The sequence below is a fragment of the Phoca vitulina genome, unplaced genomic scaffold (assembly GCF_004348235.1).
Source record: "Phoca vitulina isolate PV1807 unplaced genomic scaffold, GSC_HSeal_1.0 scaffold8, whole genome shotgun sequence".
In the NCBI taxonomy this organism is placed as follows: Eukaryota; Metazoa; Chordata; class Mammalia; order Carnivora; family Phocidae; genus Phoca; species Phoca vitulina.
The window spans coordinates 72074334-72102087 of record NW_022589711.1 but is presented as its reverse complement, the minus strand read 5'-3'; the positions used below and the strand labels follow the sequence as shown (position 1 = coordinate 72102087).

Genomic DNA, 27754 nt, shown 5'->3' with positions numbered 1-27754 from the left:
ATTAGTTCACTGATCTTAAGCATTTTCATAAAAATTTTGCTTACCATCTATAAAGACCAGAGCTTATATCTTTTAAAAAAATTAGAAATAAAAAACAAAATATCAGGTAAAAAAACACATTTAAGATGTTTATATATTTGGTCTTTCAATAGAATTCTCCGCATGTTGATTACTATGTAAACCAGTTTTTTAAAAATAACCAAATATGTAAGAACAGAGGGATGAACCAATTAGATGGCACTGCTCTGCATTCTCCTTGCAATGAGAAACTATATATATTTTGATAAATGGACACAGCTCCATTCAGCAAATTGCTCTGTGTATTGTGGTAAATTCTTGTGCAATTACAGAACTTCGCTGGAATGCCCAGTGGTCTCTAGATAAATTCCTTCACCCTCTATGGTAACAACTTGTCAGGTAGACTCATTTCCTGTTTTTTATCTAAGCACTAAAGGAACTTGAAGGACCTTCATGAGTTTGGGACGAGTCAGAGTATGATCTATCTCTTACTAGCAGTAATTTTTAAACACAAAAGACAACTTCAGTATTTATTCTAACTGAATTTTGCTCACTCCAAAATACACTTTGGCTCAATAAGTAGTTAACAGCAGACAATAATTTAACACCCCGAAAACACGTTGTTTTTACACATATATTAATTTCTTTTTCTTTAAAGAGTCTGAGTTTTAGTTCTGCTAGAATTTCCTGTGTTCTTCTACACCAGCGTCATAGGAAATCCTAATGTTCTCAAGATTTCTTTCATTTCATTGCACCTGCTTTTCAGGATCAACAAGTTAGTTTACAAGCTTGAAGTCTCAAATTCAAAATACTTACTTGTGGGTGAAATAAGAATCCTGGAGAAGGTCTCAAGTATTTCTCTTTTAAAGCTTCAAGTGGGTCAGTTAGTTTTCTTTTCTCTACTCTGAAAGGTTAAAATTAGTTTTTGGAGATGAATCAGTCTCATATATCAATCACTATATAATTACTGACATTTCAAACAGCTAACAATAAAGCAAATGGTAGGTTTCTGGGAAGCACACTGATAAAAATATAAAGACATCTGTTCAGTTCTTGAAGAATACTCAGGGCACTTCTAGGCACTCAAAGAAAGAAGGTCCTATTTATAACGGCAAAATCCGATTGAATGACTAGTAATAACAGTAGTGAGGAAATATAAAAAATGAAGAGTCATGAAACCGGAGGGATTGGTCATACATTTGTACCTTTCCATTTCAAATGGAGACAAGAAGGCTGGATGATTTTTGAAATCATGAGGACAGAGTCCATTTTGAAAATTAAAGTCATTTTCTACCAAGAAAGTGTTCCCCTAGATATTCATTATGTTTCTCCCGTCCTTGCCAATGACAGCAGGAGAGTTTCTAAGCGTACTCTGCACGCTGCCACCTACTCTTTGAAGTATAGGTGTCTTCTTTTGGATGGCAAAAGGGGGTGGAGGGAAAAGGAAGAGGAATTTTTGAAGATAGACAGAGACATATAAAACTTATCTACATATCCCTTCTGCCTTAGAAATGTTTGTCATTCTATTTACCATTAAGTGTACAGGAAATGAGATCGTGGATTAAATTAATTTCTTTCACCAACTGTTGGTAATTTTCTTTTAAGAACTGTTGAGTAAGTATGCTTTTAAAATAGAATCAAAATTAATACAAACAGCTACCACTTTTTGAAATTTTGTATATGCTATGTTTTGCATTTACTATTTCACTTATTGAACTAGGTCCTCTTATACCCATTTTATGGATTTAAAAAAAAGTCTGAGACATGGGAAAGCTGAGATTTCAACTCAGGTCTTACACTAAAACTGGTGTTTAGGTCTTTCATGACTTTGGTAAAATGACAGGCCTAGGCCCTTAATTCAGAGTGAAACACCAGAGAGGAGACCAAATTTCAACTAAGCAAGAGGAAGGTTAGGAGGTGAAGGAGAAGAGTGTAATGGATGTGTGGAGGGACTGAAAGCCCATTGCCACACGGAGGGTCTAAGAAAGAAAGTCTGAGGAATACTCTTCACAAAGGGCTGAGACGTATCACTGACTTGGAAACAACCTTCCTGGCAATGTGTGACATACAATCCACACACAAAATACTGAAGTGCTGTTTTCCCTTCTTTTCCCTTCTCTTATTGGGACTGCCACAGGAATCAAGACATAATAATTGAAAAAAAAAGTGCCCAAGCCTGATTACGACGGCTCAGATATTTTTGTATTGTCTTTTTTAATCCCCTTCCAGTGGGGTTAGCCCTCAACATAGTGGCAGGATTTCTTAGTTAATGTATTATAGATAATAGGAGGCAGAAAAGGAAGGAGTTTTTAGTGAAAAGGGTTTGCAGCTCTAGTTCCTATTAAGTAATAGGAATCAATAAATATCGTTGAATGAAAGAGTAGCACAAAATTGTTCATAAAAGACAATCAGGCAAAAATATGAAAATAGTCTCATCTTAAACAAGTCCAATAAACAATGATCCACACGTTCCATTATTTCTTGACAATGTTCAAGACTTGAGTGAGAAAGTAAATGTGAAAATGCTTGGTAATATTTAAAACCCATAATAAGCGTAATTACTATTACTCAATACTTTTAAAGAAAGCTGGTATTTAAAAACTAAGTCATTTTGAATTTCAAGTGAGTGTTACCCAATGCTGTCTAAGAGGCTTTTTATTAAGCATATATGTTTCCCCCAAAGAATTTTTGGATGCATCAAAGTAAACTGGATAATGAGCGTATGAACAGAGACACGTTTTTCAAAACCAACCATTCACATTATGCACAAGACATTTTTGTGACTAATATTTCATTTACTTTGGGCTCCTGGGAGATTTATTTAGCAACAGAATATGAACAGTACTTACTAAGGATGCGTTGGTAGGTTAACAAAGAGAAAACTCACGCTGTTCTATGTCCCATCTCATTTCAAATATCCTGACCCATTTGAGTCCCCACACATATTTGCATTAATCCTTCAGGAGCCTCATTCTTCTGCCACTTGACAACTTGCTTTAAATATGGCTTTCCCATATTTTCCACTTAAAAAATTGTGTTTAAAAATAAATTTATTGTCAAGGGAAAGAACTCAGTGGGCCTCATCCCAAACCCCAAATTCAGAGACATCCAAAAATAAGTCCAAACCTAATGAGTTGACCGTCTGAGTAAAAAATGAATTCACTAGATCAAACAACTTTACTCTCTGCCTTATAATAATAACAAAAATAATTTGTTACAAGCCATAGCTTTAGAATGTAAAAACTGCCCTCTGTTCACATGTCCACGTCGAATGGTCTCTTATCCTCCCTTACCTGTAAATCGGGTCCATAAAAAAAGGAGTGGGTCTAGCGTGCTGCAAGGAACTGTCCGATGCGGGTCTCGGTTCAATGTTGCTTCCTTTCTTTTCCCCAAACACGTGGTTTTTACGGGGCTCGGTCAGCTTTGTTCCACTGGCTCTACTCCTACTGCCCATACTTAGATCCAGGGGCTGGTCTTGGCTTGTGGCAGGTGTTGCTGGAGGCTTGGAGGGTCCTGGAGTCAAGGGCTTCTCGTCCTTTCGCTTAGTGGTGAGATCAAAGGGAGACTCAGAGCTTCCCTTCTGCAGTTTCTTGACTTCACTTGGTGATTGGGGTTCCATTTTCAAAGGTAACGATCTCAAGTCTCTATCAGGAAATGGGTACATTGATTGAGAGAATGCTGGAAAAAACGGGAGGGGAAACATGGAAGGGTAAGGTAAAGCTCCAACTTTTTTGTCTTGCAGCCCCACCAGTCCTGTTGAACCAAAGTATTTTTCAGCAATAGAAGCAATAGCCTTTATAGAATCATTCACAGCTCCTGACACCGCAGTGTGCTCCTCTAAAGACGGTGGGAAAGTGGAATGATTGCTGTATTCTTTCCTATTATGTCCTGAAGCCAGATTCTGAAGAGGGCTTACTTTGTCTTTGAACATTTTACCATTTTCTTTAAATTTCTCTTTATCACTTTCAAGGTCACTTTCCAGATCAGAGCCCGAGGTTGTTTCCAGGTCACTGCCACTTGGTGTACTGACATCATCAAGGTCACTACTCTCTGACTGGTCACTCATTTTCTCAAGGGGCCTCTCTTCAGAGGACCCCTCGGGCTGGAGCTCCACTGGCTTATTGTCCCCTACAGGTGGGTGTTTAGATAGTGCCTTCAAAATATCCTGTGTAGCTGGCAGTATCTGAGGATGTGTCATGAGGGGACTTTGACTTTTGTTTGTCTGTTCAGTACTTGATAGTCCTTTAACAGGAGAACTAGCAGGTATCAAAGGAGGCCTGTGGTACAAGCCGGAAGGAAACAGACCAGGGAAGCTAAAAGAAAATCCAGGAGCTGTTGGAAAGGTAAGACCAGTGGGATGCCTATTGGCACCAAAATAGTCAGCAAGGCCCGGGTTGGCATGACTCATATTAACCATGGACGTTTTATCCATAGCGGGGGTTCCAGGAAGTGAAATGCCTTGGCCAAAAAATCCACCTGCCGCAAAATGGTTCTTGCCCTCACAAAACCTCCTGTGTTTATTTAAGGAAGACGTAGTGCTGAACATTTGTCCACAGTCTTTGCACTTGATTTGGGTTCTGCAATCAGCATGCATGCGCTTATGACGACAAAGGTTTGAAAACTGAGTATAGGATTTATGGCAGACCTCACCTGTGTGCAAACAACAAAAAAGAATCTCAGGCTTTATGGCAATTGCTGCTGAATTTAGCAAGTATCACAATTGGTTTACCCAAAATTTCAATTAGGAAGCCAGGAAAAGTTGTTGGAGGTACCAATCTGGGTGCTCCAAACACAGAAATCCCCATTTCACTAGATTCCAAAGCAAGGCATCCAACCTGACAAATGTCTTGAGGCAGCACAAATAGTTCATATATAAGTATATATAAAGATTTCTGTCATCCCCATTGCATATTTTGCATCGTATTTGTGTATTTAAGTATTTAAAGAAAAGTCCAGTTCCAGCATGCGTTGATTTCCCACCCAACGCCTACCCTAACAGAATCTTAAAAATTAAAGTCTTAAGCACAATACATAACAGGAACCCCTTTAAACTTTTAGACCACTCCAAGAATTCTAAGTCGGAGGCACCGACACAAAATAAAACAGCCTTTCCCTCGACTGGCAACTTTACCTTTATTCCCTCTCCCCTTGGGGAAAAAGCCTGTGACTGCTCTACCATTATTTAATTTGTGTTATATCATACGCTCTCATCATTCACACATCAAAGCCACACAACAATGCACATTGTGTATTCGGAGACATTTTTAACAATCATTTTCATGATTCGAGAAAGACTGACATAATTTACAATGGCTCTATTTTAAGCCTGCAAAGGAAACTAAATTGAATGTGGCCCATCCTGCATTGCTGGTTCCCATGAACTACGATCACGTCCTCTGACTTCCCCTCACACCAGCGGTTGTGCTAACCTTCCTGCATTTCTGAAACCCCCGTCCTTGGGAAATATGTCCACTCGTTGTCATATCTTCGCCGGTTATCTCAGGGCTTGACTTCTATGGGGTTTAGCCAACTACGGTAAGCAGGGGAGGGTGCTCTGAATGCTCTAATCCAGAAAGAACACAGCAGGGTGCGGCCAGGAAAGAACCCTCTTTGTGGAGCATTTGCCAAAAAAGTAGAACATCTCTCTCCTCACATATTATGTGAGAATAGAACTAAGTGTTTTGAGACCAAGCTTCGTAACCTTTAAGAACTCCTTTGCTAAGTACGAATCCCCCTCACTTCGCAGTTTGGCAGGATTATCGTGCCCATTTCCTAAGCATCACATTGTTTAATCTTACTTTAGTAGAGATGACTCCACTTTATGTGTGAGTTTACTGTAAACGATTCTGTGCACGTTTAATACATGCAGAAACATGATACACCTTGTCGGTAGTTACTGAAACAAATTTATATAAGAAATTAAATTAAAGACAAAATGCAACATTTATTGCTTTCATGTGATGATTGCCTTTAAGCGCAGAATGGTGGAGCTCCTAAATTAAAGCAATAATAATTGAAAGAAATAAAAAACTCGAAGGAGATTTTATAGATGTTCAGTCATGCAAAACTCACCCAAAAGTTGGATTATCCCACACACCACCAAACAGGAAAGACCAAGTGATTCCATAATATTTCCTTTACTACTAATGATTAAAATGCACTGCGGCATATATCAGGGTGCTTAGTAATAGTAAAGGAGCTTTCAACTGTGGGATGATTCATAACATTATCGAGGCCGTAACATGTATTTTAATGGGAAGAGAAGATATGAGTGATTTCTTTTCAAATCATCCTACTGGAATATACTGACCAGAGGCTGCTTTAAAAGTATGTACTCTTTAACCATATACAATAAATATACGTGCTATTTAAATTCTTTGATACACTAATTAAAACCATACAATGTAGAGGGTGGAAACATGAGGCTTTCGCTGGTTACACTAATTCAGCTATGAGCAGTAACAAGAAGTAGTAAATAAAATGTCGTTGGAATTATAAAAGTGCACTCATCGAGAAAGTAACACCTCTCCTCTGGGCATTAAAAGGCGTTGAGAAAATGTCTTGATGGGTCTTCAGCCACGGTATAAACTTTTGAAAGGTTTGCAATTTTTTGGCAAAGAAATATCGCTCTCTATACTTCTGTCTTGGAGCCGGATGGATTTAAGAAATCAAGACCTTCTCTATCTCGGAGTAACAGAAGGTGCATTTGACTTCCCTGGTTGCACCCTCTGTTACCCAGATGAGCGAGGGCTGTGTCAGGTCTTAAGAACGTAGAATCTGGGATGTTTCCCTAGGCAGGAGCTTTGTTTTTCTCACTTGAAGGTCCGGCCTGGCCCACCACAAACCACCAGGCCTCCAGGTAAATGGCTCAATTGATGATGAAGTCTATACTCTACTGTAATTTTCTTAGTAATAAGGAATTAGCCAGCAGTTAACATTGCATTTTTCTACTTATTAAACAAATTAAGAGGTATTTTGAATATGTTCAGCCTATTAGAGCATGTGGTTTCTATTTGGGAAGGCTGGAGGTTTCTGTAAAGGCAGTGAGTAATTACCTTAGCACTGGTGACTTTGGGCTCAAGCTTGGCGGTACACTGTAATAAGAGACAGTTGCCATAAACACACCAGTGGGGGTAAATCATGGTGTGTGGCCTTCTGGTGAGAAACAGATATCAACTCTAGGTGAACCTCCTCCACTCCCAATCTCCACACCAACTCTCCTCTTTTGTTCTGAAATTACATGGCTATTATTCATAATTACCCCATGGTTCTCTGTCAGATTTTATATTTGAAGAATGCCATCTGCTATTTAAATTTACCAATAATTACTGAAAATGCATTCATGGCAAATAGTTGCGCAAGCTGATTGGAAAGGGACACCCTATAGTGCTTTAAAATGAAACACTTGACTTCAACACAATTAAAATTCCAGATCCCAGAACCTTATATGATAGGAATCTGTATTTTCTGAATTTTGGTTTAAATAATAGAGAAAGCATTAAATGGGTGATCATAATTCGTTTGGTCTATTTGTTTCCCACCAAAACACAATAAATGTTTAAAGTCTGTTTCTGAGAAATCAGAAATAAATGAGTTATTTATGCCCGTAATACTTGCAAGTACAGTTTTAAGGGCGTTACGACCTAGAGTCAGAAATGCCTTTATGAGACAAGAAGTCTAAAATTTCTATTGTATACTTTATTTCCCGTGACTTTCAACAGAGCTTCCCCAAGGGAGGCTAGAGCACCCTTTTGTTTATCAGCTAGTCCTCTTCACTCCACCCAGGGAACAGAAGAACATATGAGCAAAACAAGACTTTAGCGTAAGCTGGAAAGGGGGAAAACAAAAAAAAACCCAACAACAACAAAAAAACTCCCTTGGTGCTTGGAAGCACAAAAGAGGGCTGTGTCGAGGTAATAAAACGAGGAGGGTTTAGTCTCTGGCATCTCCATGTTGGCACTAAAAAATATTTTTTGCCCATCAGGTCCTGTGGTAGTATCTCATACACCTACTACAGACTATTGCATATTTGTCAGAAAAAAAATGTGTTACAAGGGTTCCCGAGTCAGAGGTTTTTGCCAACTATGGAGTGTGCTTCAATCAGTTCTATGCTCGTCTGGATCCAAAATCAGTCTTGACGTTTGTAGCACAACTCAGTGAGTCACTGTGTTTGTATGCCCCGCTGAGCAATGGATCAAAAGAAGTCCAGAGTCATTGCCCAGAGGGACCGAAAACAACTGATTTTCCTCATGAAACATCTCAGCATAATACAGGGAACAGGAGTGGGTGGACAGAAGAAGAAGCAAACGAGCACTGAGTTTTACTTCATGCAGAGTGTGTTACTCAAGTACAGGGACGTTCTAAGTAGGTGGTCAGATTGGCTGTCCCCTGAACACACACTGCCTGTAAATTTGCTTTAGTGCGGTGGGTTATAGAAGCATCGTGTCCGGCATCAAAGTGAGAATGTTCTGCTTTTCAAGTAACTGAGAACTACCGGCCGGCAGCCTGTGATTGGTAACAACGTGTAGATTAAGGGGAATTTTATTCCCCCCCTCTCTTTCCCCTCACACATACTCATACACACACACACACACACACACACACACACACACACACACATACACACAGAGTCATAAGCCCCCTTGCCAAGTGGGGTACTTCCAGCCCTTTCTGATCCAGAACGGGTTTTTATCACTTCATCTCGTTTAGTGGCATCTGCCATTTTCAGCGTGAGACAAATCTGGTTGTCTCTATTAAATCCTATAACCTGGGGAGGCTTCCCTTCCATTACTTAATGACTTCTTTCTCCTCTCGTTATTGATTTCATCTAAAAGAAAACACCCCAGGGATTAGAGACAAAATACCCTGGATCTGGGTGTCAAAGATTTTCTTGTAACAGAAAATAGCCCTACTGGACTGGACCATAAATAGCTCATGCGGAGACACTTCCATGGCCACGCGGCCACTCTCCTGATCACAGTGCCTTTCGGACGAGAGAAGGATGCAGGAAGGAGGGCTGGAGTGTTAAAAACTTACAGATAAAGGGCTTCACACTGCTGTGGATGTGCTTGTGTTGTTTGAGGCCCGACGAAGTGGCAAACGTTTTGCCACACTCCGGGCACGCGTGGGCCCGGGCACCAACATGCTGAGAGCGGATGTGCCGCTGAAGGTTGCTAGGGTCCGTGAAAACCTGCTAGGAAATGAGTACTGATTAATCAAGAAACTTAATCCAAGGACACAATAAAGAAGACCAGGAATGACTCAAGAAGGAATTTTGTTTATTTGTTTTGCTTTTGTTTATTTGTTTTCCCCAAAGACCAAAAGAAAGTCATATTTCCAAAGCATGAGCTCCTCTAGGATAGGGACTGTAAACTATTCAGCTCTGTATCCTTAGCACGAAATATCCATTGGTATCAGTTGAACAAGATAATTAATGGCATGATTAGACCATATTCAAGATCATTTTGATCCCATTTAGAGTGATTAGAGTTGAATAATAAAATGCCAACCAAGACATGATTAAAACTGGTATGCTATTTCCGTCCTCTAAACCAAGACACACTGTGTGCAAAACTGGGGGGAGTTTTACTAAAGTATCTCAAATCTATTCAAGGACTTCCCCCAGGAGTTAAAGCTAACACTGTGTTTCAGCAAGTTACCATGAAGCTGAAACCATTCCTTTAAACACTGTACTAAAAAAAAAAAAAAAAAAAAAAAAAAAATGAAAAGTCACCCACACTTCCGGGAGCAAAACATCTCTAAAGATAATTTCTAGTGCCACAATTTCCACTGGCATGAAGAAAGATATTCAAATGATATGAGAAGTTTTTGGAAATAGAAATCAACTTCAATGACATCAGGACATCTTTTAGTTCATTGAGAACCACGAAAATTAAATGATGTGAGCTACTGTTTTCATAATTCAGAGTCATGGTCAAGGTGGAGTGCTTTCCTTGCACCCTTATGCTGTTCAGCAGTGGCCACTAAGGCACGCTTTTAATTAGACCCAAGTGATGATTTATGGTGGGGACTTGGGTGGAAAAATCTGCAAATTTAGGAGTCTCCTATTCTTTCTGAATAGGCATCCAGAAACTTTATGTGACTTCCTCACAAACTGCTATTAAAATAAATCAGTAAATGTGCACTGGATAAAATTTTCATTCTCCATAAGGCTATAAAACAACCCCACGCTGGCAAGCCAGTAGCGGAACCAGGAATTTACCAAGGATGTCTGACACCTAGTTCTGGAACTCACCATTAAGCCTCACTTCCTCCCTTACAAAAATAAAAGGATACCCACTAAGTGTTTTTATACACTGTACTAATGCCTTTTAGCATACAACACTCAGTCTACTTCTCTCAAGATATTTATAGTTTCCCCTCTCAAGGCTTGTTTTTATATATCATAGCAAGTGATGGATTAAGAGAGAGCAGGACGACAGAGAGAGGCCCAGTGGTCTACAAATTCACTGTACCTTGGCACAGTTCTCACATTCATAGTGCTTTCCACTGTCATGTGACATCTGGTGGCGAATTAAATTGGACTTCCAGTTAAATGCCTTGGGACACTGATCGCACTTGTATTCCCTCTCTTCAGTATGTGACAACATGTGTTTCTCCAGGCTGTTAAGAGAACAATTGATTTAATAAGGCATGGTGACAAAGAACACATTCATAAACAGAATGTCATTTTATTAGTAATCCAACTGGCAATTAAAGAAAAAAGAAGGCAAAGTGGTTGAGGTGAGGAAGACGAAGGAGAAGAAACAGGCCTGCAACGGACAAAAGAAAATGTATTTCTCCTAGAATGTGTCTCTCACTAACATGAGAGAAGTACCCCTGTTGTTAGAAAATAAATCGGATACGACTATCAGGGATTAGCTGCCAATTCAAGGGCACGGTAAGTGACTTGTCATTTGTCCAGGTCTCGATTCACTACACCATTCTAAGGGCAACACATACTGCTCATACCCACTTAATTCAAACACAAACACTCAAACAGAAGATCCTCAAAAATGCTTAAGAACATGCAGGCAGGTATGCTATCTAAGGCCTATAACCTCTAGATTCAAAAAGGTACTCTTGTTTCTACCCATATCACCATATGGGGAAGTGAGCCGTACACTAACTATTCAACAAGCAACTTCCCAATATAACCCTAGGACGGATGGGTGGATGGTCAAGCAGATGAACTGACAAATGGATATGGATATACACAGATATAGAAGTGTACATATATATAGTGCCTATGAATTAGGGAGGAAAGAAAAGTGTATAATATTATAAGCGGATGCACTATTAAAGCCCCTCAAGGGGCGCCTGGGTGGCTCAGTCGTTAAGCGTCTGCCTTCGGCTCAGGTCATGATCCCAGGGTCTTGGGATCGAGCCCCACGTCAGGCTCCCTGCTCAGCGGGAAGCCTGCTTCTCCCTCTCCCACTCCCCCTGCTTGTGTTCCCTCTCTTGCTGTGTCTCTCTCTGTCATATAAATAAATAAAATCTTTAAAAAAAAAAAAAAAAAGCCCCTCAAAAGAAAAGCATAGTTAGAAGTTTCTCACAAGCACAATTTCTCTGGTTTAAAGCTTAGGATATTTTTGCTTCTCAAATATTTCCCTCTCTTCTAAAACTTGTATATGAAATCTGCATGAATGCAATGAAAAGCAAATATTATAGATAATGGATTGCTGTGATACTCAGATGTTTGTAACATGTTTGTTAATTAAATACACACATATAACACACTGGGATGCTACCCCCAAATAAAATAACCAGAGCCCCTTGGAGAAACAGCCTGTTTCAAAGTTGAAGCCCAAGATACACAAGATGGGCCCTGAACATCTTGTTACGGCAAAATGCAAGAAAATTATAGATCAGGTCAAAAGAATTAAGGTAGCAACCTGAAAAGACACCCACTGACCAGAGATGAGGAAATTTAAGCATCAACAAAAATAATAATCTCATCCTTTAACAAACAATATTCAAAATCACACAAGCAAAGCCTCACTGGTCACACTTGGAAGATGCTGGGAAGCCAAATCATTATTCTGAAAACTAGTAAATAAAGGGGGAAAACTCACTCACATGTCTTGCCTTTCCTATATGAACTGTACTTCAGGGTGAGCAAATAAACAATGAGGGGAAGTTTCTCTGTATAGAATTAGTATAGATAATAATGAAAGAACGATAGAAGTAGAAAACATTCATTTTACAGGACATAAACAATTAATAAATCTAGGCAATCCATAAATAAATCTTGTGCCTCCTGAAGGAAATAAACCATAACATCAGTGAGGTATTCTTCCTAAAACAATGAACCTAAATCTGATCAAGGCTTGGGATATTTTACAGGAAGTAGAGAAGATGGAGAAAGATGTTAACACTAAGGGGACATGATCAGTAGAATCCAGACTGGAGGAAATGCTACAGGAAAAAGCAGTTTCTTCTATAAATAAATTTTAATGAGGGGGGGAGGGAGGGGGAAGAGAGAGAAGAAAGAAAGAAAGAAAGAAAGAAAGAAAGAAAGAAAGAAAGAAAGGAAGAGAAAGAAACTGACTTTGGAGGAACTTATAAATTAAAAGAGACATAAGAGATATGCCTACTAATTGCATTGGTGGACCTTAGTTTGATCTTAATTCAAACAAAAAACCCTAAAAATAATGAGATAACTGGGGGAATCTGAACACTGACTTTATATTTGGTAATCCTAAAGAATCATTATTTTTAAAGTGTGGTGTTGAAATGTGTGTTTTAAGGAGTCCTTTTTTTCTACAGATACATACTGAGCTATTTATGAATAAAATGACATAATGTCCAGGATTTGTTTCAATAATCCGAACGAGTATAGCTGAGACAAGACTGGCCTTGCATGATAATTATTGAAACTGAGTCTATGGGGGTTTATTACACCATTCTCTCTAGTTTTGTATATTTTGAAACTTTCCATAGTAAAAAGATACTAAAAAAAAAAAAAAAAGACTACCAAGCATGTAAGCACTCTTTCTTTCCCAAGTTTTATTTTTCTGTGAGATGAATATTCTAAATTCGAGTATCAAGTAAGATGCCTGTGTGCCTAGAAAAATCCAGTAGTGGTGTAGATTGTGTGCATGGCAGTATGTGTAAAAAAGTGCCCTTTCTCATATCTTGATAAATCAGAAATATCTTTCCCATATTTTTTCTCTTCCCCAGCTTCCTCCCTACAACCCTACTCATATTGGCACACGAACTTACTTTTCCCACCCCCATGAGTCAGTCGACTTTGTAATGCTATTCTATTTGAGCACAAATGGTGATATCTCTGTGAACAAAAGGTACCAGGAGATTACAGGTGTGTGGAGTCACCAGAACAGCCCTATCTTTATCTACAATATGTAATTCCCTGTTTGTTACACAAGTTGAAATGTCATTAAGAGAGTTAAGAGAGAGATACCATCAACTGCAGTTAACATTGAACTGAGTCAGGGACATCTTCCAATCATTGCACAGATTAGTATTCTCTGTCATCCTCAGCCACCCGGGGAAGGCATGCCATTTTATGACATATATAATATATTCCAATGTGTATGTCAACTCGTCAACTCTGAAATCTAGTGGTAGAGTTGGCCTATACATGGAGTCTTATTCCCGTGTCCTAACTCCAAAGAGATGATAGAGTTTCAAGAGTACAGTACATGGTATACAGGGGGAAAAATAAATAGCAGTGCAAAGGGAACTTTCCTTTCTTTCTTCTACTTGAGCATAAAATCCATATTGTTCCATGGCATTATCAGCTATCAGTTTATCAGTAATAGAAAGAATAAAAAGGCAAGTGGTTCTTACAGAAGCAAATGTGCATTTCTTTCACAAACAAAGAAGCAATCCAGTCAGTCATTAGTGAGACTTCTCCACTTTTCATGGAACTTTAATTTATGGAGCTTTGCCTAGCCTTCTGGGTTCTTTTCAACTTCTGTATATCAATCTTTGTTCCTCGCCCTTTTTTTTTTTTTTTTTTTTTGTGGGGTAGCGGGGGAAGGGGGTATTTTTTTTTTTTTCTCAACACTTTACAGAAAGATACAGAACAGAATAATTACCATGTCAAAAAAGGATTTCTCATTTGTATAAAGCAACAATATAGGATTCGACAAAGTGGAAAATATTCAGGGAATGTAAGTTCTGCCCATGGCTAAATTATATAACCAAAAATACCACTTAGATGGTCGACATCAGGTTGCATAGAGACATGCTAGATCCATCTGGCTGAGCTACCGAAAAGTAAGTTTTGAGAGTTCATCCAATACCAGATAATTAGGTTTCCTTATTGTTTTCCACTGAATGTTTGACTGAAGGAACCAAACTGACAGTTGGTTTTGGCATTAAGTAGAGTTGACTCGGGCTCAATCCTACAGCTAGTCAGAGTTAAGAACCTCTCTCCACCTAAGTGTCGCCATACACTTCTAGTGGGAAGTAGGAATTACATTTTAGTGTTTAGTCCACGAATTTTTGTTTTATAATGTTGTCCATTATCTCTGATAACAAAATTGAAGGAAATATACTTAATCTCTGGCATCAGAGATATTGCTTTACATATAAATACTTTCCTTACCCACTGGTATTTATTACTTTCATTTCATTTTTTAATTTGGTCATAGTTATATTTATGAGACATGCTATGACTTCATTACAAATCTATGTTTTACCACATATCCGTAACAGACTTATTCTCTACATGGATTTATATTAAATAGTAAAGATGAGTACTGGGAAAGCCCTTTTATTCCCCTTTACTCTCTAAAAGCAGGCCTGAATTTTCAAACCTAGAAATTCATTCTTTTGACTCAGTCTCCTCAAGGACTGGGTTATACTTGATGCTTTTTTAGTTACTTATGCACTAAAATCAATGCCTACTGTGTGAAATCCTTTCCTGTAAGAAGCCTAGCCAGAGAAGAGGAGGCAGGGCAATCAACAGAGGGAAAGAGGAGAGAAAAGAAGGGAAGGCACTAAGAAAGGAAACAAAATGGTCAGGGGCAATAGGTAGAGAGTCCAAGATAAACCATGAGTAATTCATACTCTTGAGTAAGACCAGTTGATATACTACCATTCCCACTTAAATACAACGTTATGCCCATTTGGAATTCTGATTCTAGGTTCCAAGAATCGTTTTTGGATTTAAAAGCAAAGAAATGAAAGCAATTATTAGAACTGCTTGTGCGCCGAGGCAAAAACCACTAGGTAGAAACAAACAGAAAACCTATTAGCTGGTTATATACATCCTGATCTGAAAGACTGTTCTGCAGCATAATTATCAATACAGTTTTCCAAGGGTAGGTTCCAGAGTTGCTGTTTTAATAGATATAAAAAAATGTTCTTGAATGAAGTTCAAAAGCCTACAAAAGTTAATATACTGCTGATACATGATTTTTACTTTGTTAAAAATAAGTATTAAAGAATAATTTCATTTAGATCAAGTTTATTTTTTCCCTTTTGGGAAACAGAACATTTTCTTCATTGGACATGATTTTCTTATTCTTTTATATATGTGCAGTTTAGATAAATCATTGAAATTGAAATCCACAGGTGACACGAATCTATCAAAAGATCATTGATCTTTCATTAAGTGTATACCAGAACCAATCTTTTTTTTTTTTTTTTTAATCATCTAGATGTTTCTAGAGGCAGCTTTACTGTTTGGCATATGATGACTTTAATTGGCATCAGTGTTGTTCCAACATTCTTGATTCTTCCTCTAAGTCATATTTTATGCTGCAACGTTAAGCTTTCAGTTCCCGATAACACTCCTTAAACAAACATAAACACATTATTTTCTGGCTAGCATCAAAATAACTAATTCCAACTCCACTGTAAATGTCTTACAGATAAGAATTTCCAGTGAAAACTGATTTCTGAACATGTCGCTAGCACACTCTTTCAGGCTCATCACAGTTCCAAATTTCCCATCTGCGTACATTCTGAGAATTCAGTATACCTACTGCATAACAACAACACCGGACTGCAGAGTAAATAAACATGTTCCGTAGTGCAACGAGCCATTTCTAACCTTTGCAAATCGGGGAAGGCTTGGTCACATTCCTTACACTCCTGGATCGCATGTATGTCTCGGAGATCGTTCTCACTTTCGAGTTTTTGCTGGAAGTCTTCTTCCACCATTGAAAATGCTGAGTGAGGGGTAGTGCAGGGGAACTTCTGGTGATCTGCTAGTTCAGCCTTGGACTCAAAGAGCTGGTCACAGTCCTCGCAGCGATACTGCCGTTCTTCTGTGGAAATAATGCAGATGTTACCGGGAAGTGTCACCACAAACCAGCAGTTCTTACCGAATTAGGGAAGACATACTAGAAATGATTTCATTGTCATTTCCACCCCTGCAATTTTGAACCTGACTTAAAAATAATACCTGTAGAGAAGCCAGGACACAGCCTAGCAGGATAATGTGGTTCCTGGGGCTACGGTACAGCCTCCTCACCAGATAAAAACGTTCTGGCTTAAACCCTTCCAGGAGTTAATATTCATTAAAAGTAATAATGACTGCTGACTGTGCATCATCTATTTCCTCGACCCTGTTCATGGGTTACTGGTATTTCTCAAAACCCGATCAGGAGAAACTGTAAGTCGGATTTTTATCCCATTCTCAGATGAGGCTACTAAAGCTCAGAGAAGTTCAGTAACCAGTCAGGGATTATAGACCCAAGGGGTCGTGCCAGGATTTGAACCCATCTCTGTCTCATACCCTTCTCACTGTACCATGTTACCTGGAGGGCACGTGGGACACTGAGTCCCCACCTGAGTCATGCTGACACCTGGTTAATAGCAGTAAACTTGGATGTTTCCTTACATTCCCCATTACCATGTAATGGGACACAGGATGTTTTATGTTACCCTAGGGTCAGTGCTAATTGGCAGGGCCCTGTTAAACAGCAAATATATGCATTTGCACTCTGAATCGGTAAGATAAATAAGTGGTCATAGTGGGAACTAGCGATAACAAGGTTATAAAGTGTCAGGTAGTGATGGTATTGTTCCTATCCTTTCCATCTGAATCACTTTTAGCCTGCTCGTGAGGCCATACTATGCACAGCCCACACAGACACAATCACAGAGGGCTTGACAACAGCTCACAATGCTGAAAAGCCACCCAGGGCAACGTGACACATAATCCCTGTTTTATAGCCCTACAGCCAGGGCCTATAGCCAGTTGTGCACCGGCTGACTGTTTTGGGGGAATATTTTAGTCACCAACAAATGCTAGGCATTTTGCTAGGGAATGACTATATAAGAAACTCAAGGGGATAGACATGTGAACAAATAGAGTGTGATATATTTTATGACCGATGCAAGCATAGGGCCTAAGGGAGCCCAGAGGAACGTGTCTAATCCATCTAATCTGAGGGAGAGAGGTTCAGAAAAGGCTTTGTAATGAGCGAGCATCCGCCAGGTGAAGTGGGATGACGGAGGACGTCTCAGGCAATGGAAACAGCGTGGACAGATGGTAAAGGAAAGGAAGAGCATGGCAGCTTGTGGAAAGGCAAAGCTGTAGTAAAACAGGGCAGGTCGATAGGGTGCATGTAGGGAAGCAATGGGAAGTGAAGGAAGAGAGGGTAGCAGGTCACTAGGGGCTTTTGGGGCCCGTGCTAAGAAGGGAGCAGAAAGCCACTGAAAGTCGGAAAGCCTAGCTATAAGTGTGAGAAGTTAAGTAGAAGTCAAATGGGACACCACTGCTAAAATCCACACACAATACTGGTTTCATTTAAACTAAACCAGTAACAGGGAGCCCAGGACGGTAAAGAAATCACTATGGAGATTTAATATGTGTGTCAACTTTGGACGGTAGAGGGTTAAGGATTTATTCTAAAATAAATCACCTCAGCTGTAGAGTCAGGTTTCTTGATGACATTTTCCAGGTAATGGAAACATTTCCTATAATCTGTCACACTATTCACATATTTAAGATCTACATTTAGGGTGTGCCTGGGTGGCTCAGTTGGTTAAGCATCCAATTCTTGATTTTGGCTCAGGTCATGACTTCAGGGTCATGAGACTGAGCCCTGTGCTGGGCGTGGAGCCTGCTTGGGATTCTCTCTTTCCCTCTGTGCCCCCTCTCCCCCACCCCTGCTTGCTCTCACTCTCACCCTCTCTCTCTCTAAGGAAAAAAAGAAAAAGAAAAAGAAAAAGAAAAAAAGATCTACATTTAGGATCTCACCAGCAGTCTGAACACAAACAGAACCTCCAGGCTGCAGAATGGATGGAAAAGGCCTAGGCTTTAGAGATAGCAAAACCTTGGTTTGAAAGCTGATTCTACTACTTTCTAGTCATGTGGTCTTGACCAATTTACCTAGCTTTATGTAGCCTGTTTTTCTGTGTGTGTAACAGAAATGCTTCCTCTCCTACAGGCTTGATCTATGTGTAAGACCAAATGAGATAATAAATGGAGAGCATATATCTGGTATATAGTAGTGTGTGATGCATGTGTTTTATTTTCTCTCTCCTAAGCAATGTGAAATCCTAGGAGTATAAAACACAAATCACCATTAAACACCACAAACATTACATATAACATATATGGTGTATATATACGGATATGGATATGACACAATGAAAACAAAAAGCAACTGATGGGTTCAAGAGTGTTATAAAGGCAGGTCATTTATGAATGGTAGCCCTAAAAGAAGAATAGTCACTTCTATTTAGTTTCTTAGAATATTTATATTGCTAAACATTTATATTTAGAATTTAGAATATTTTGAATATTTATATAACTAGAACACTTAGAATATTTATATATCTAGAACATTTATATTTCTAAAAATAATTGTTTGAAAACCTTTTAAGACCTAACATTCACTAATGAAAGTTGCCTTGCTCTAGAGAAAGCCCAGATTACATTTCTTATCATATAAGCACCCTCAGCTCTCACACACCCCTATTGGATCAGACTCCCTATTCAGGCTGAAACTCTACCAGGCTGGTTGAGAACACTGGGTTTCTAAGAAGAAAAGAATTTCCAAAAGGTTCCCAAAAATACAATGCTATAATCTACAAAAGGCAGAATGCAGCCCAGCCAAAGGAAAAAAATGTTCAAGTAAAGAGCCAACCAAGACTGGTGGCTTCCTTCGGAGGAGCTAAAGAAGGAGAGACTGAGGTTTTCCCGTCGGGAATGCCAGAGGGATGGGAAGTGGCTCGATCCCCACCTGTCAGCTAAGTTGGTGTGAGTAACCCTTCCCAGTGGTGCTTCCAGCTAAAAAACACTCTAAAGACACCACTAGATTATGCTGAACCAAATCATGTTATATTAGGAGAGAGAAATAAGAAAGAGAAAGAAAAAAGTACTCAAATTTTATCCCAATGATACAAATCAATATGGGTAGAATTTTCTCCTTATCTGTCCTGTACGCATATAACTAGTAATTGTAATTGTTTAGATCCCCCCTTCATTTGATTTAGAATAGGTCTCTGGCAAATAAAAATTTCTCTGGCTGTAAAATCTCCTCTTGTGTACTTTTCTCCCAATCCCCATCCCTCCAACCCTCTCCCATATGGTCATGCTGGCTAGGATTTTACTCGCATTGACACAGTTTTCCCAGTAACAGAACATTAGATGGGAAGAAACAGCCACCAGATTTATGAAAGTCCAAACTGAGTTCCCCGAAATGACTTTTGTACAGTGAAAGGATTCTCCCCATAGTCTAAGGCATTGACAAAAAACTTAACCATGTGATATCTCAGTCAAAATAGTCAAAATTCCTTTCACCTCCACTTTAGGGAAGACCTCTGCTGACTTGAGCTTCACAGTTAACATCAGCCAGATGTCAAGCCAAGGAAAGAGCCAGTCGCAAGAGAAAGAGTTTGTTAAAACTGATGTTAAAGAGCCAGGAAAACCGATACATGCCACGTGCAATGGACTCATGGGGATGCTCCATCACAGCGACCGAATGAGGGTGGTGAGGACGGTGGCGTGAGCAGTACTAACCGTGGATATCCGGCGCCATAGTTTCATGGGGATAGTCTTCACTCTTCATGAACAGCAGGAGCTCCTCTCCTGGTGCAATGTCTGCAACTACTCTATAAAATATCTTCAGTAAGACCAGAAATGGATGAGATGGGGAGAGAGAAAGAAGTGAATGTTAAGAAAGGGCAAGATATCCACTAATATCTGTACATTTTCTCAGACCCGAACATATTTCTTTTCATTTTTATCAAAAGAAGTGTGACTTCCTGTTTTGTGTCCTGAAAATTAGCCTTCTGATGACGGATGGAAAGCTGTGACTCTCATGCCAATCCACAAAGCTCTTCCAAATCTTACTTCACCAATCAAATTGTCTTCACACAAGGCTTTCCGTGTCACATACACCTTGTGTAATATTTAGTGAAGAACTTCCCTTCTCTGAATTCCTCACTCTAGTGAACCCCCCCCCCCCCCCCCCCAGGTATTCACAGAGCGGAATGTGTCTGGCATTATCCAGCAGTAGCCTTGCAAAGGGCGGCAAGGGCACAATGACCTCTCTTAACATGTCCTCTAAGGCAGCCACCTTCTCAACAAGGTGTTTTAAGGCAGCAGATTGGAAGGACATGACATAAAGAGCTGATCTGTAGCGAACATAGTCAAAGGAGAACCTTTTGTTTTTAAAAAGCTTAATCCCCCTCTCACCAATCATCAGTACTCCCAGATCCAGGACTTGCCCTCATGCCCCAGCTCCTGACTCCCATTCTCTGAAAGCAGGCAATATGCCTTTAATTGATTCATTCACCAGGGTGGTAGGGGGTGGTGCTTATTCCCCTGCTTTCTAGCAAAATTCTGAGGAGAGAAAAAATTTAATAAATCCGTTAATGACTGACTAGAAAGCTGTGGGGCAAATGTGGACCTGTAATTTCTGAGAGCTGCCTACCTTTCCCCTCACCAGCTCTGTGACCTTAGGCAAGTCATTGTCCAATTTACTTGTCCAGGTTTCAGGGTTCTTTTAATCTATAAAAGCATCTTAATTCACAATATATACAAATAGCTAATTATTATGTTGCACACCTGAAAGTAATATAATGTTATATGTCAATCATTTCTCAATAAAAAAGCATTTAATCATGAAAATACTTAAGGTACCTATTCATTTTACCACAAAAAATGTTCTTAGTTTTTAATCTTATTCTAAGATTATTTATTAAACAACAATTCCATGACCAGATAGAGGCTGTGGAAGAAAGAATGAGATTATACAATTAATTGGTGAAAATGAGACCAGTAACATTCACACACACACACACACACACACACACTCAATACCACCAGAGCAACAAAGACAACAACAAAACTAGGGATACAATTCTGCTCAGTCTCAATCCAATGGGGAGAAAACTCACATAACACAAATTACTAAGAACTATGAGAATATATCTTTAGAGGGCATTGCTTTAACTGTTGGTTTCTTGCAGGATATTTGACATTTCAAATTGAGAAAAACTGAGTAAATTAATACCTTATAAGACCAACAGAAATGTGCATAACTTTCCTGGTATTTATCTATTTGTTTATCTTTTGAAAAACAGAAGACATCAAATATAAGTATGTGCCTCTTTATTCCAGTAGGTGGCTCTAAAGTCCAGTTGTTTATTTTTCTATAAAAACATCACAGCACCAAACTGTGCTAAATCCAAAAAATCACTCAATGAGGAGTGTTTTCTGCCTAGTTTCTTTCCTGTCAAAATAAAATCATTTTTTCATTCAACAGTAATTTAACCATGTGAAGTTGGTTTATAGAAAATAATGCTAAACGCAAAATGTTGCTAGAATATGTTATCATATAACCTAAGATTCTTTATATCTACCCATAGATAGGCTCAGACGATCTTAAGAAAATTACCCCTTGTTATGTGCTATTTCTACAAAAACCAGTGAGTGTGCAGTTTGTATCTTATTAACCCTTACCTGCACATTTTCCTGTTTTGGGAAGTACACTGAGAGGAATAGTTCTGTTCAAAAAGTTATCAGGTTGAGAAAAATTAATGTGCATTCGCTTTTTTCCCCCTAAACCTTCCAGTTAAATGCTTATAAGCACCCTATTTCATTCTGGAGTTCTATTTCCCCTTAGAAAACAATGGACTTCTCTCAACAGTTTGAATCACCTCTTTTTTTGGCATCTCTCAAAGGTTTAACTTATTAGCTTCCTTTCCAACAACATGTTGACATTTGAATTGTGACATATTAGAACTTTTCGGTGGCTTCTCGGAAATAGTGAGGTTAAAGAGACAATACCCTGCAAGATCGTCACACAGGGCAATTGTCTCTGTTGGGGAACTCTGCTTAGACACACACGCCAGGTCATTTTAAGAAAGTATTGTGATATCATGATTTCTTTGTGGTCCACTCTGAATCACGTCTCTTAATTCCATTTCAGATTGACTCAATCCAGTGTGAACAGTCCAAGAAACAAAAGAAAATGATAGGTACATTGTAAGTATAGAATATAGAGACAATTCTCTTTGCAGGGACATCAATCGCTACTGTAATTCCCTATAAGTGTCCAGACTGTCATCTGAGGAATATTGAGTGCATAAAAAATAAAAGACACGGAAGAGTGTTGATGTTGGCTTTATTTACTGGAGGTAAAAGGTGACATTCCAGGCCATGAAAGGCAAGGTAAAGTAGAGTGGGTTTTAACTTCAGGGTGTTCTTTTCGATTTTAAGTGAATTTTTACGGGGCTCATGAAACCGAGGTTTGAAAAGAACTGGCAAGCGCCAGACGTAATGAGGGCAGATTCTGGGCACGCTTCCTCATATAGCAATAAGAATGTGCCTCGAAGTCCCATCTACCACACCCTTACAAATCTAGTGGGTTTTTTCGAGGTGTTGCTACCACTTGTGATCCTCTTTATATCTCATCTCTCAGGATCTTAGAGAGATTCGGTAACATTATATTTCCACCTATAATTACAATGACCCAAAAATATAATTTGAATACTCAAATCCAGAGGTGTCTACCTATAAAGTTAATTTATGTTCTAGCAATAATAATTCACCAGCAGGCCTTGGAGAAATGAGAGGAGGAGTTTAAACAAAAACATAATGACAATTCATTGCCTCAAAACAACCATGTGCAGGAATGATGGAATGTAATCTTGGCGGAATCAAGCCTTTCAGAAAATCAGATATCACACATTTCTGCTTTTATATTATAAAATATGTCTTTCAGCAAATAAAAATGCAATTAATAACAGAAGTGATTTATGTAGCTTTTTCCCACAGGTTTGTGTATTAAGTATTCTTGGCCATGCTCATAAAAAATATAACCATAATGTCTTTAAACTCAGTGTATTCTCAAAATCTCAGCTCTATTGCAGTCCTACAAATTATATGTCATCTGAGTTATGTACCAGAAGCAGAGATCCTACCAATATAACCTCTCTGGTTTTTTAGCTGGAGAAAATGGAAGGGAATCATTACTCTGTTAAATTCCATAAAAGAAAAGGTCTCTTCTCCCATCAGGGGGTTTTATGGAAAAAGTTATCTGGATCCAAAATAAAACTGTCCTGAATCTGGGATTTTGTGATGAATTCAACTCAAGTATATAAAGAGGGACTCCAAAGTCTCAAAGACTTAGAAAAAGTTCAGATTGATACAAAAAGGGTTGTTGATTTATTATTTTGCTGTGTCTCTCTCGGAATGTTTTATGAGAAGGAAAAAAACTCAATTCCTCACAATATAAGTTGAAAGATAAGAGGAACAGGGCCTTAAAGTATAAGAAAATAGGAATATATAAAAATTCCGTTCTTTTAAAAGTCATGATAAGCATTTTTAAAATGTGTTAACTCCTCTAGAGTTTTCTCTTTGGTAGCAAATAACAAATTCCAGAAATACAACATGTTATGACCATGACCTAATTGTGCGTACATTTGACACTTTTGAAAGTTAAGGTGGTTTTTTTTCATTTTATCATATAAAAAATTTTAATTTCCCAATATCTTTGTGGACTCTCTTTATTTTTCCAGAAAGCTATTTTTCTATCTTTGTAAGTATGGATATTATATCTAGATCTCTGGATGCCTCAATTTATAAGAATAAATATTTACAGTAGATGTTTTCATTAGTAGATCATTTTGTACTTTTTTAATTTTCTAAATTTGTTAAAATAGCATAGTAGTGAAATTTCTAAATATGTTTTTTTTAATTCTAAATCATTCGATTTTGAAAATAAAGCTAGAAATTCCCCAAATTGTTCACTTTTACTAGTGGTAAAATTCACAATTTAAGGCATAAATTTAATATTATATTCATCTATATAGAAATTACTCTAAACATAATTATTATACTTAATGTATTTTAAGCAAACCTTGAAACCAGTTCCAAATGTCAAACAAATACCCCTTCAGTTAATATTCGCAAGGCTAAGCTAAGGATAAAAAAAGGCAGTGGTGACTGGATTTGACTTAACAAATTTTAGACTTCCAAAAGGTATATTTTCATACAATGTTATGTATAAGCATGTATGTGCTTGGATATGTTATATACTTTTATATGTGACCTATAAATGTGCCAAAGTATACACCTTGGGAAAATTCCAAATTTGCATAAAATATTAGCAATCTCATATTTTATCTATTAATGTAAATGAATGTTTAATGGCATATGCTTAATTCTAATTATATATCATATAAGGATATGTAATAATATATTATGTATAGTACATTGTATATATGTTATATATAGTTATATATTATATGTAGTTGGAATTGGAATTAATCATATTTTATTAAATATTCATGTTCTTTTGTTATTTAAGTCCAAGAGCACAAGCACTAAAAAGAGTATGGACGCTTACAAGCATTCCGATAGGAAAGTTAATAGGCTATAAAAGACTTCAGACAAATTCTGTTTTATACTGTCAAGGCCTGTGTTCAACCTGGTCCTCCATCAAATAGACAATGCTACTATTTGTATTTATAAATGGTAATAATGTGGGTTCTTGTTTATTATCCTATAAAATAGAAAAATCTAGAATCTGTCAGACCAGACTTACAGTCTAGTTTGCTATGCTTGGATCAATTTAAAGTATTGTGCTTGTACTATTGAGACAGAAGAGAAATTCAGTGCACAGGAGGGAAAACAAGAAAAAAAGAAAACACATCATTTACTTTTAAAAAGATGAACAAGGCCTCATTGTTATGAATCCCGTTTATTTTTCCTGGTCAAGCACTGAAGTTTTACTTATGCTTAATAGACAGCATTTGGCATGTCTAAAAATGACAGAAGTGTGAATTATGAATGACCTTCAACCTATTCAGGAAGTTGTAATAATTGAAATAATAGAGAAATGTACTCCCTGCAGAATCTGTATGGAGAGACAACTTTTTCAGACTAGTGCTGTCTTCTCCCTTTGAAGTTGACAGTTGATTTCTGCCTCTCCCAGCTCCCAACATTCAGCCTGACTGCTTTCTTTTCTATAGCTTCTCGCAATGTATCAGTCAGAAGACTAGGAACAACTGAGTGGAACTTTAACATTTGGAAGCTAGGTGGGAGGGGAGGTAGGTGACAGTTTGCATATCTGAACAAAGTCAACATTAGATATGAACACATCTGTCAGCCTTGGTGCTGCAGAGAGGTAACGTCAGGTCCACCAAGACAATGTGTGCATATGTGCTGGCTTAGGAAACACGATCCGGACCCTCGATCTACCCATAGCAATGTGGGAAGCCCCAATGTTCAGGAGGGCACAAGTAATGTCAAGTTTTTAGCCTCAGCAAGAGGGACTCTATTATACATTCTCAACCTAACTGGTAAGAGATGATGAGAAGTATCTTCAGGAGACAGATATTGATGACAGAATGGAAAGATATTTGTCTAACAGAATGGAAATTTTATCATGGCCAGGTTCTGCCAAAGCAAACCACCCTCAGTTTCCTTAATTTCTCCAAAGAGATGGTATACCACATTTGTCTTTCGGATGACAGTCTAAAGACTAGAAGATATTTTGAGAAATACGAGGTAGTGTCTACCTATATCCAAAAATATGTATCTACTTGTTATTTTCAGGACAAAAATATTATTGGAGGAGAACCTTTTCCCCCATTTTTATCTCTTTATTAATAACATGAAGAGAAAGCCAGGTATAATTTATTGGATGACACAAAACAGAGAACTGTTAGTTTTAGTTTGTATAAACAGTGCAAATGGGTAAGGATCCACCTACTATTATATCTGAAGCCTACAGTGTACCCAGCCTGGAAGCTTTTAAAGTTTCAATTAAATGGCCTCTAAGGATCACTCTACAGTCCCCACAAGAAATATCCACTAGTCACCTGTCTTTAATGTGGCCATTTCATCTGATTCTATGAACACCAATCATTCTGAATGGTTTCAGAATGCCTGGAAAGAGTTCCATCATCACATGATGAGGAAACTAAAGATCATCTTTGGGCTCTTTACTAGGCTGGAGGCTTTTCTTGTGTCCTTGACCAACATGTTTTCCACCTTGATGGATGGTAATGCATTCTGATGACTATCGTTTTGGCACCATTCCAGAAATAGCTGGAATCTAGTATGGATGTGATGCTTTGAGATCTTCCTGAATGACAAGTGTTACATACAGGCAAACACTAGTTACTTAAAATGTGCACAGAATACCTCAGGTCATCCACTTTTTCAACTTCCGTGACCTGTGAATCTTCATAAAATTCCTAGTCTGCATGGTGTTATGGCTGTCTTGTGTCCTGAGCGTCATTACGTGAGGGAAACATTTTGGGGGAGGGGGTGGGCAGTGCTGCTTGTTTTATCATGTGAATATCAAATGGTGAACTATACCTGAGACAGTTTCATCTTCGGGTGAAGGAAGTAACTTATCAGCCAGACAACATCCCCCCAAAGTCAGCTTGGGCCCTGTTCACAAGGCCAGGCTCTGGGTATTGCCAGCCAGCATTCATCTTAAAACAGCAGAGCATAACTTTGGTATAAAAGTGGAACTTGACTTAAAAGGAAAGCAAAGCAAATGCCCAAAGCCAATAATAATTTTAACATCAAAAGAGGTCATAGAAAATGTGGACAGAAATCCTTGTAAAGGAAGAGCAAATTAACAAATTACCTGACAGTTGACGCAAACATTTTTAAAAAGTGGAAAGAAGTGAACAAATTACATTTTGCTTTTTACATCGCTGGTCTTCCCTGCTTTTTCGCACAAATTGCATTAATTGAATAATTCAGGAAAACACTTTTTTCTCCGTAAAAAGCCAAAGAAAATAACTTGATAATTGAGCTCATAATAAGCTTGCAGTAATAATACTGCTCTAGTGTCCCAGCCATCTGATAGAACCACTGACGTGGACCTAAGGAGAGGGAAAGTGGGTGTGCCAATTCAGCCATGATCGTCCTGGAAGCAGTTAAAACTTTATAAGGTACAGCACAAACGAGAACAATGCCTGTTCCAACTGAAAACACTGTAGAATCTTGCCGCCGTTCATTAACCACAAGAGAGCTGGCAGAATCCCCTAAGTGAATTCTGACCTTGATTTCTCTGAGGGGCGCTCGTGCTTCTATATCTTACTTCTTCAAAATATACATCAGGCATTGGATAATCTCTTATTGACACATTTCTTTTCATTCAAAGGGAACAGCAGACTTCTCTTATTCTACTTACTAAATACCAGCTGTCAAGGGCCTGTTTAAAAATGAAAGGACTTATCACCTTGTGTAAATGACAAGATTAATAATGTCTTGGGTTTCTGAGAACTTTATTCCAGTTATAGACCATGCTAAGGGCAAGGCCAGGAGTTTGAA

General features: G+C 38.4%; 1 protein-coding gene across 3 annotated transcripts in view; it reads right to left on the bottom strand.

Moving 5' to 3' along the window:
- Positions 1–27754, bottom strand: part of MECOM (MDS1 and EVI1 complex locus) — a 534952-nt gene that overhangs the window by 27991 nt on the left and 479207 nt on the right. For 2 of the 3 annotated variants that reach the window (XM_032407251.1, XM_032407254.1), the window contains exons 4-9: positions 19970–20072; positions 16046–16262; positions 10494–10641; positions 9055–9208; positions 3312–4668; positions 835–922 (exon numbers count right to left, since the gene is read on the bottom strand). In XM_032407251.1, the coding sequence (XP_032263142.1) occupies positions 835–922; positions 3312–4668; positions 9055–9208; positions 10494–10641; positions 16046–16262; positions 19970–20072 (2067 nt within the window). Of the gene's footprint in view, positions 1–834; positions 923–3311; positions 4669–9054; positions 9212–10493; positions 10642–16045; positions 16263–19969; positions 20073–27754 lie in introns of all 3 variants that reach the window. The other variant, XM_032407252.1, reaches the window with a different exon arrangement.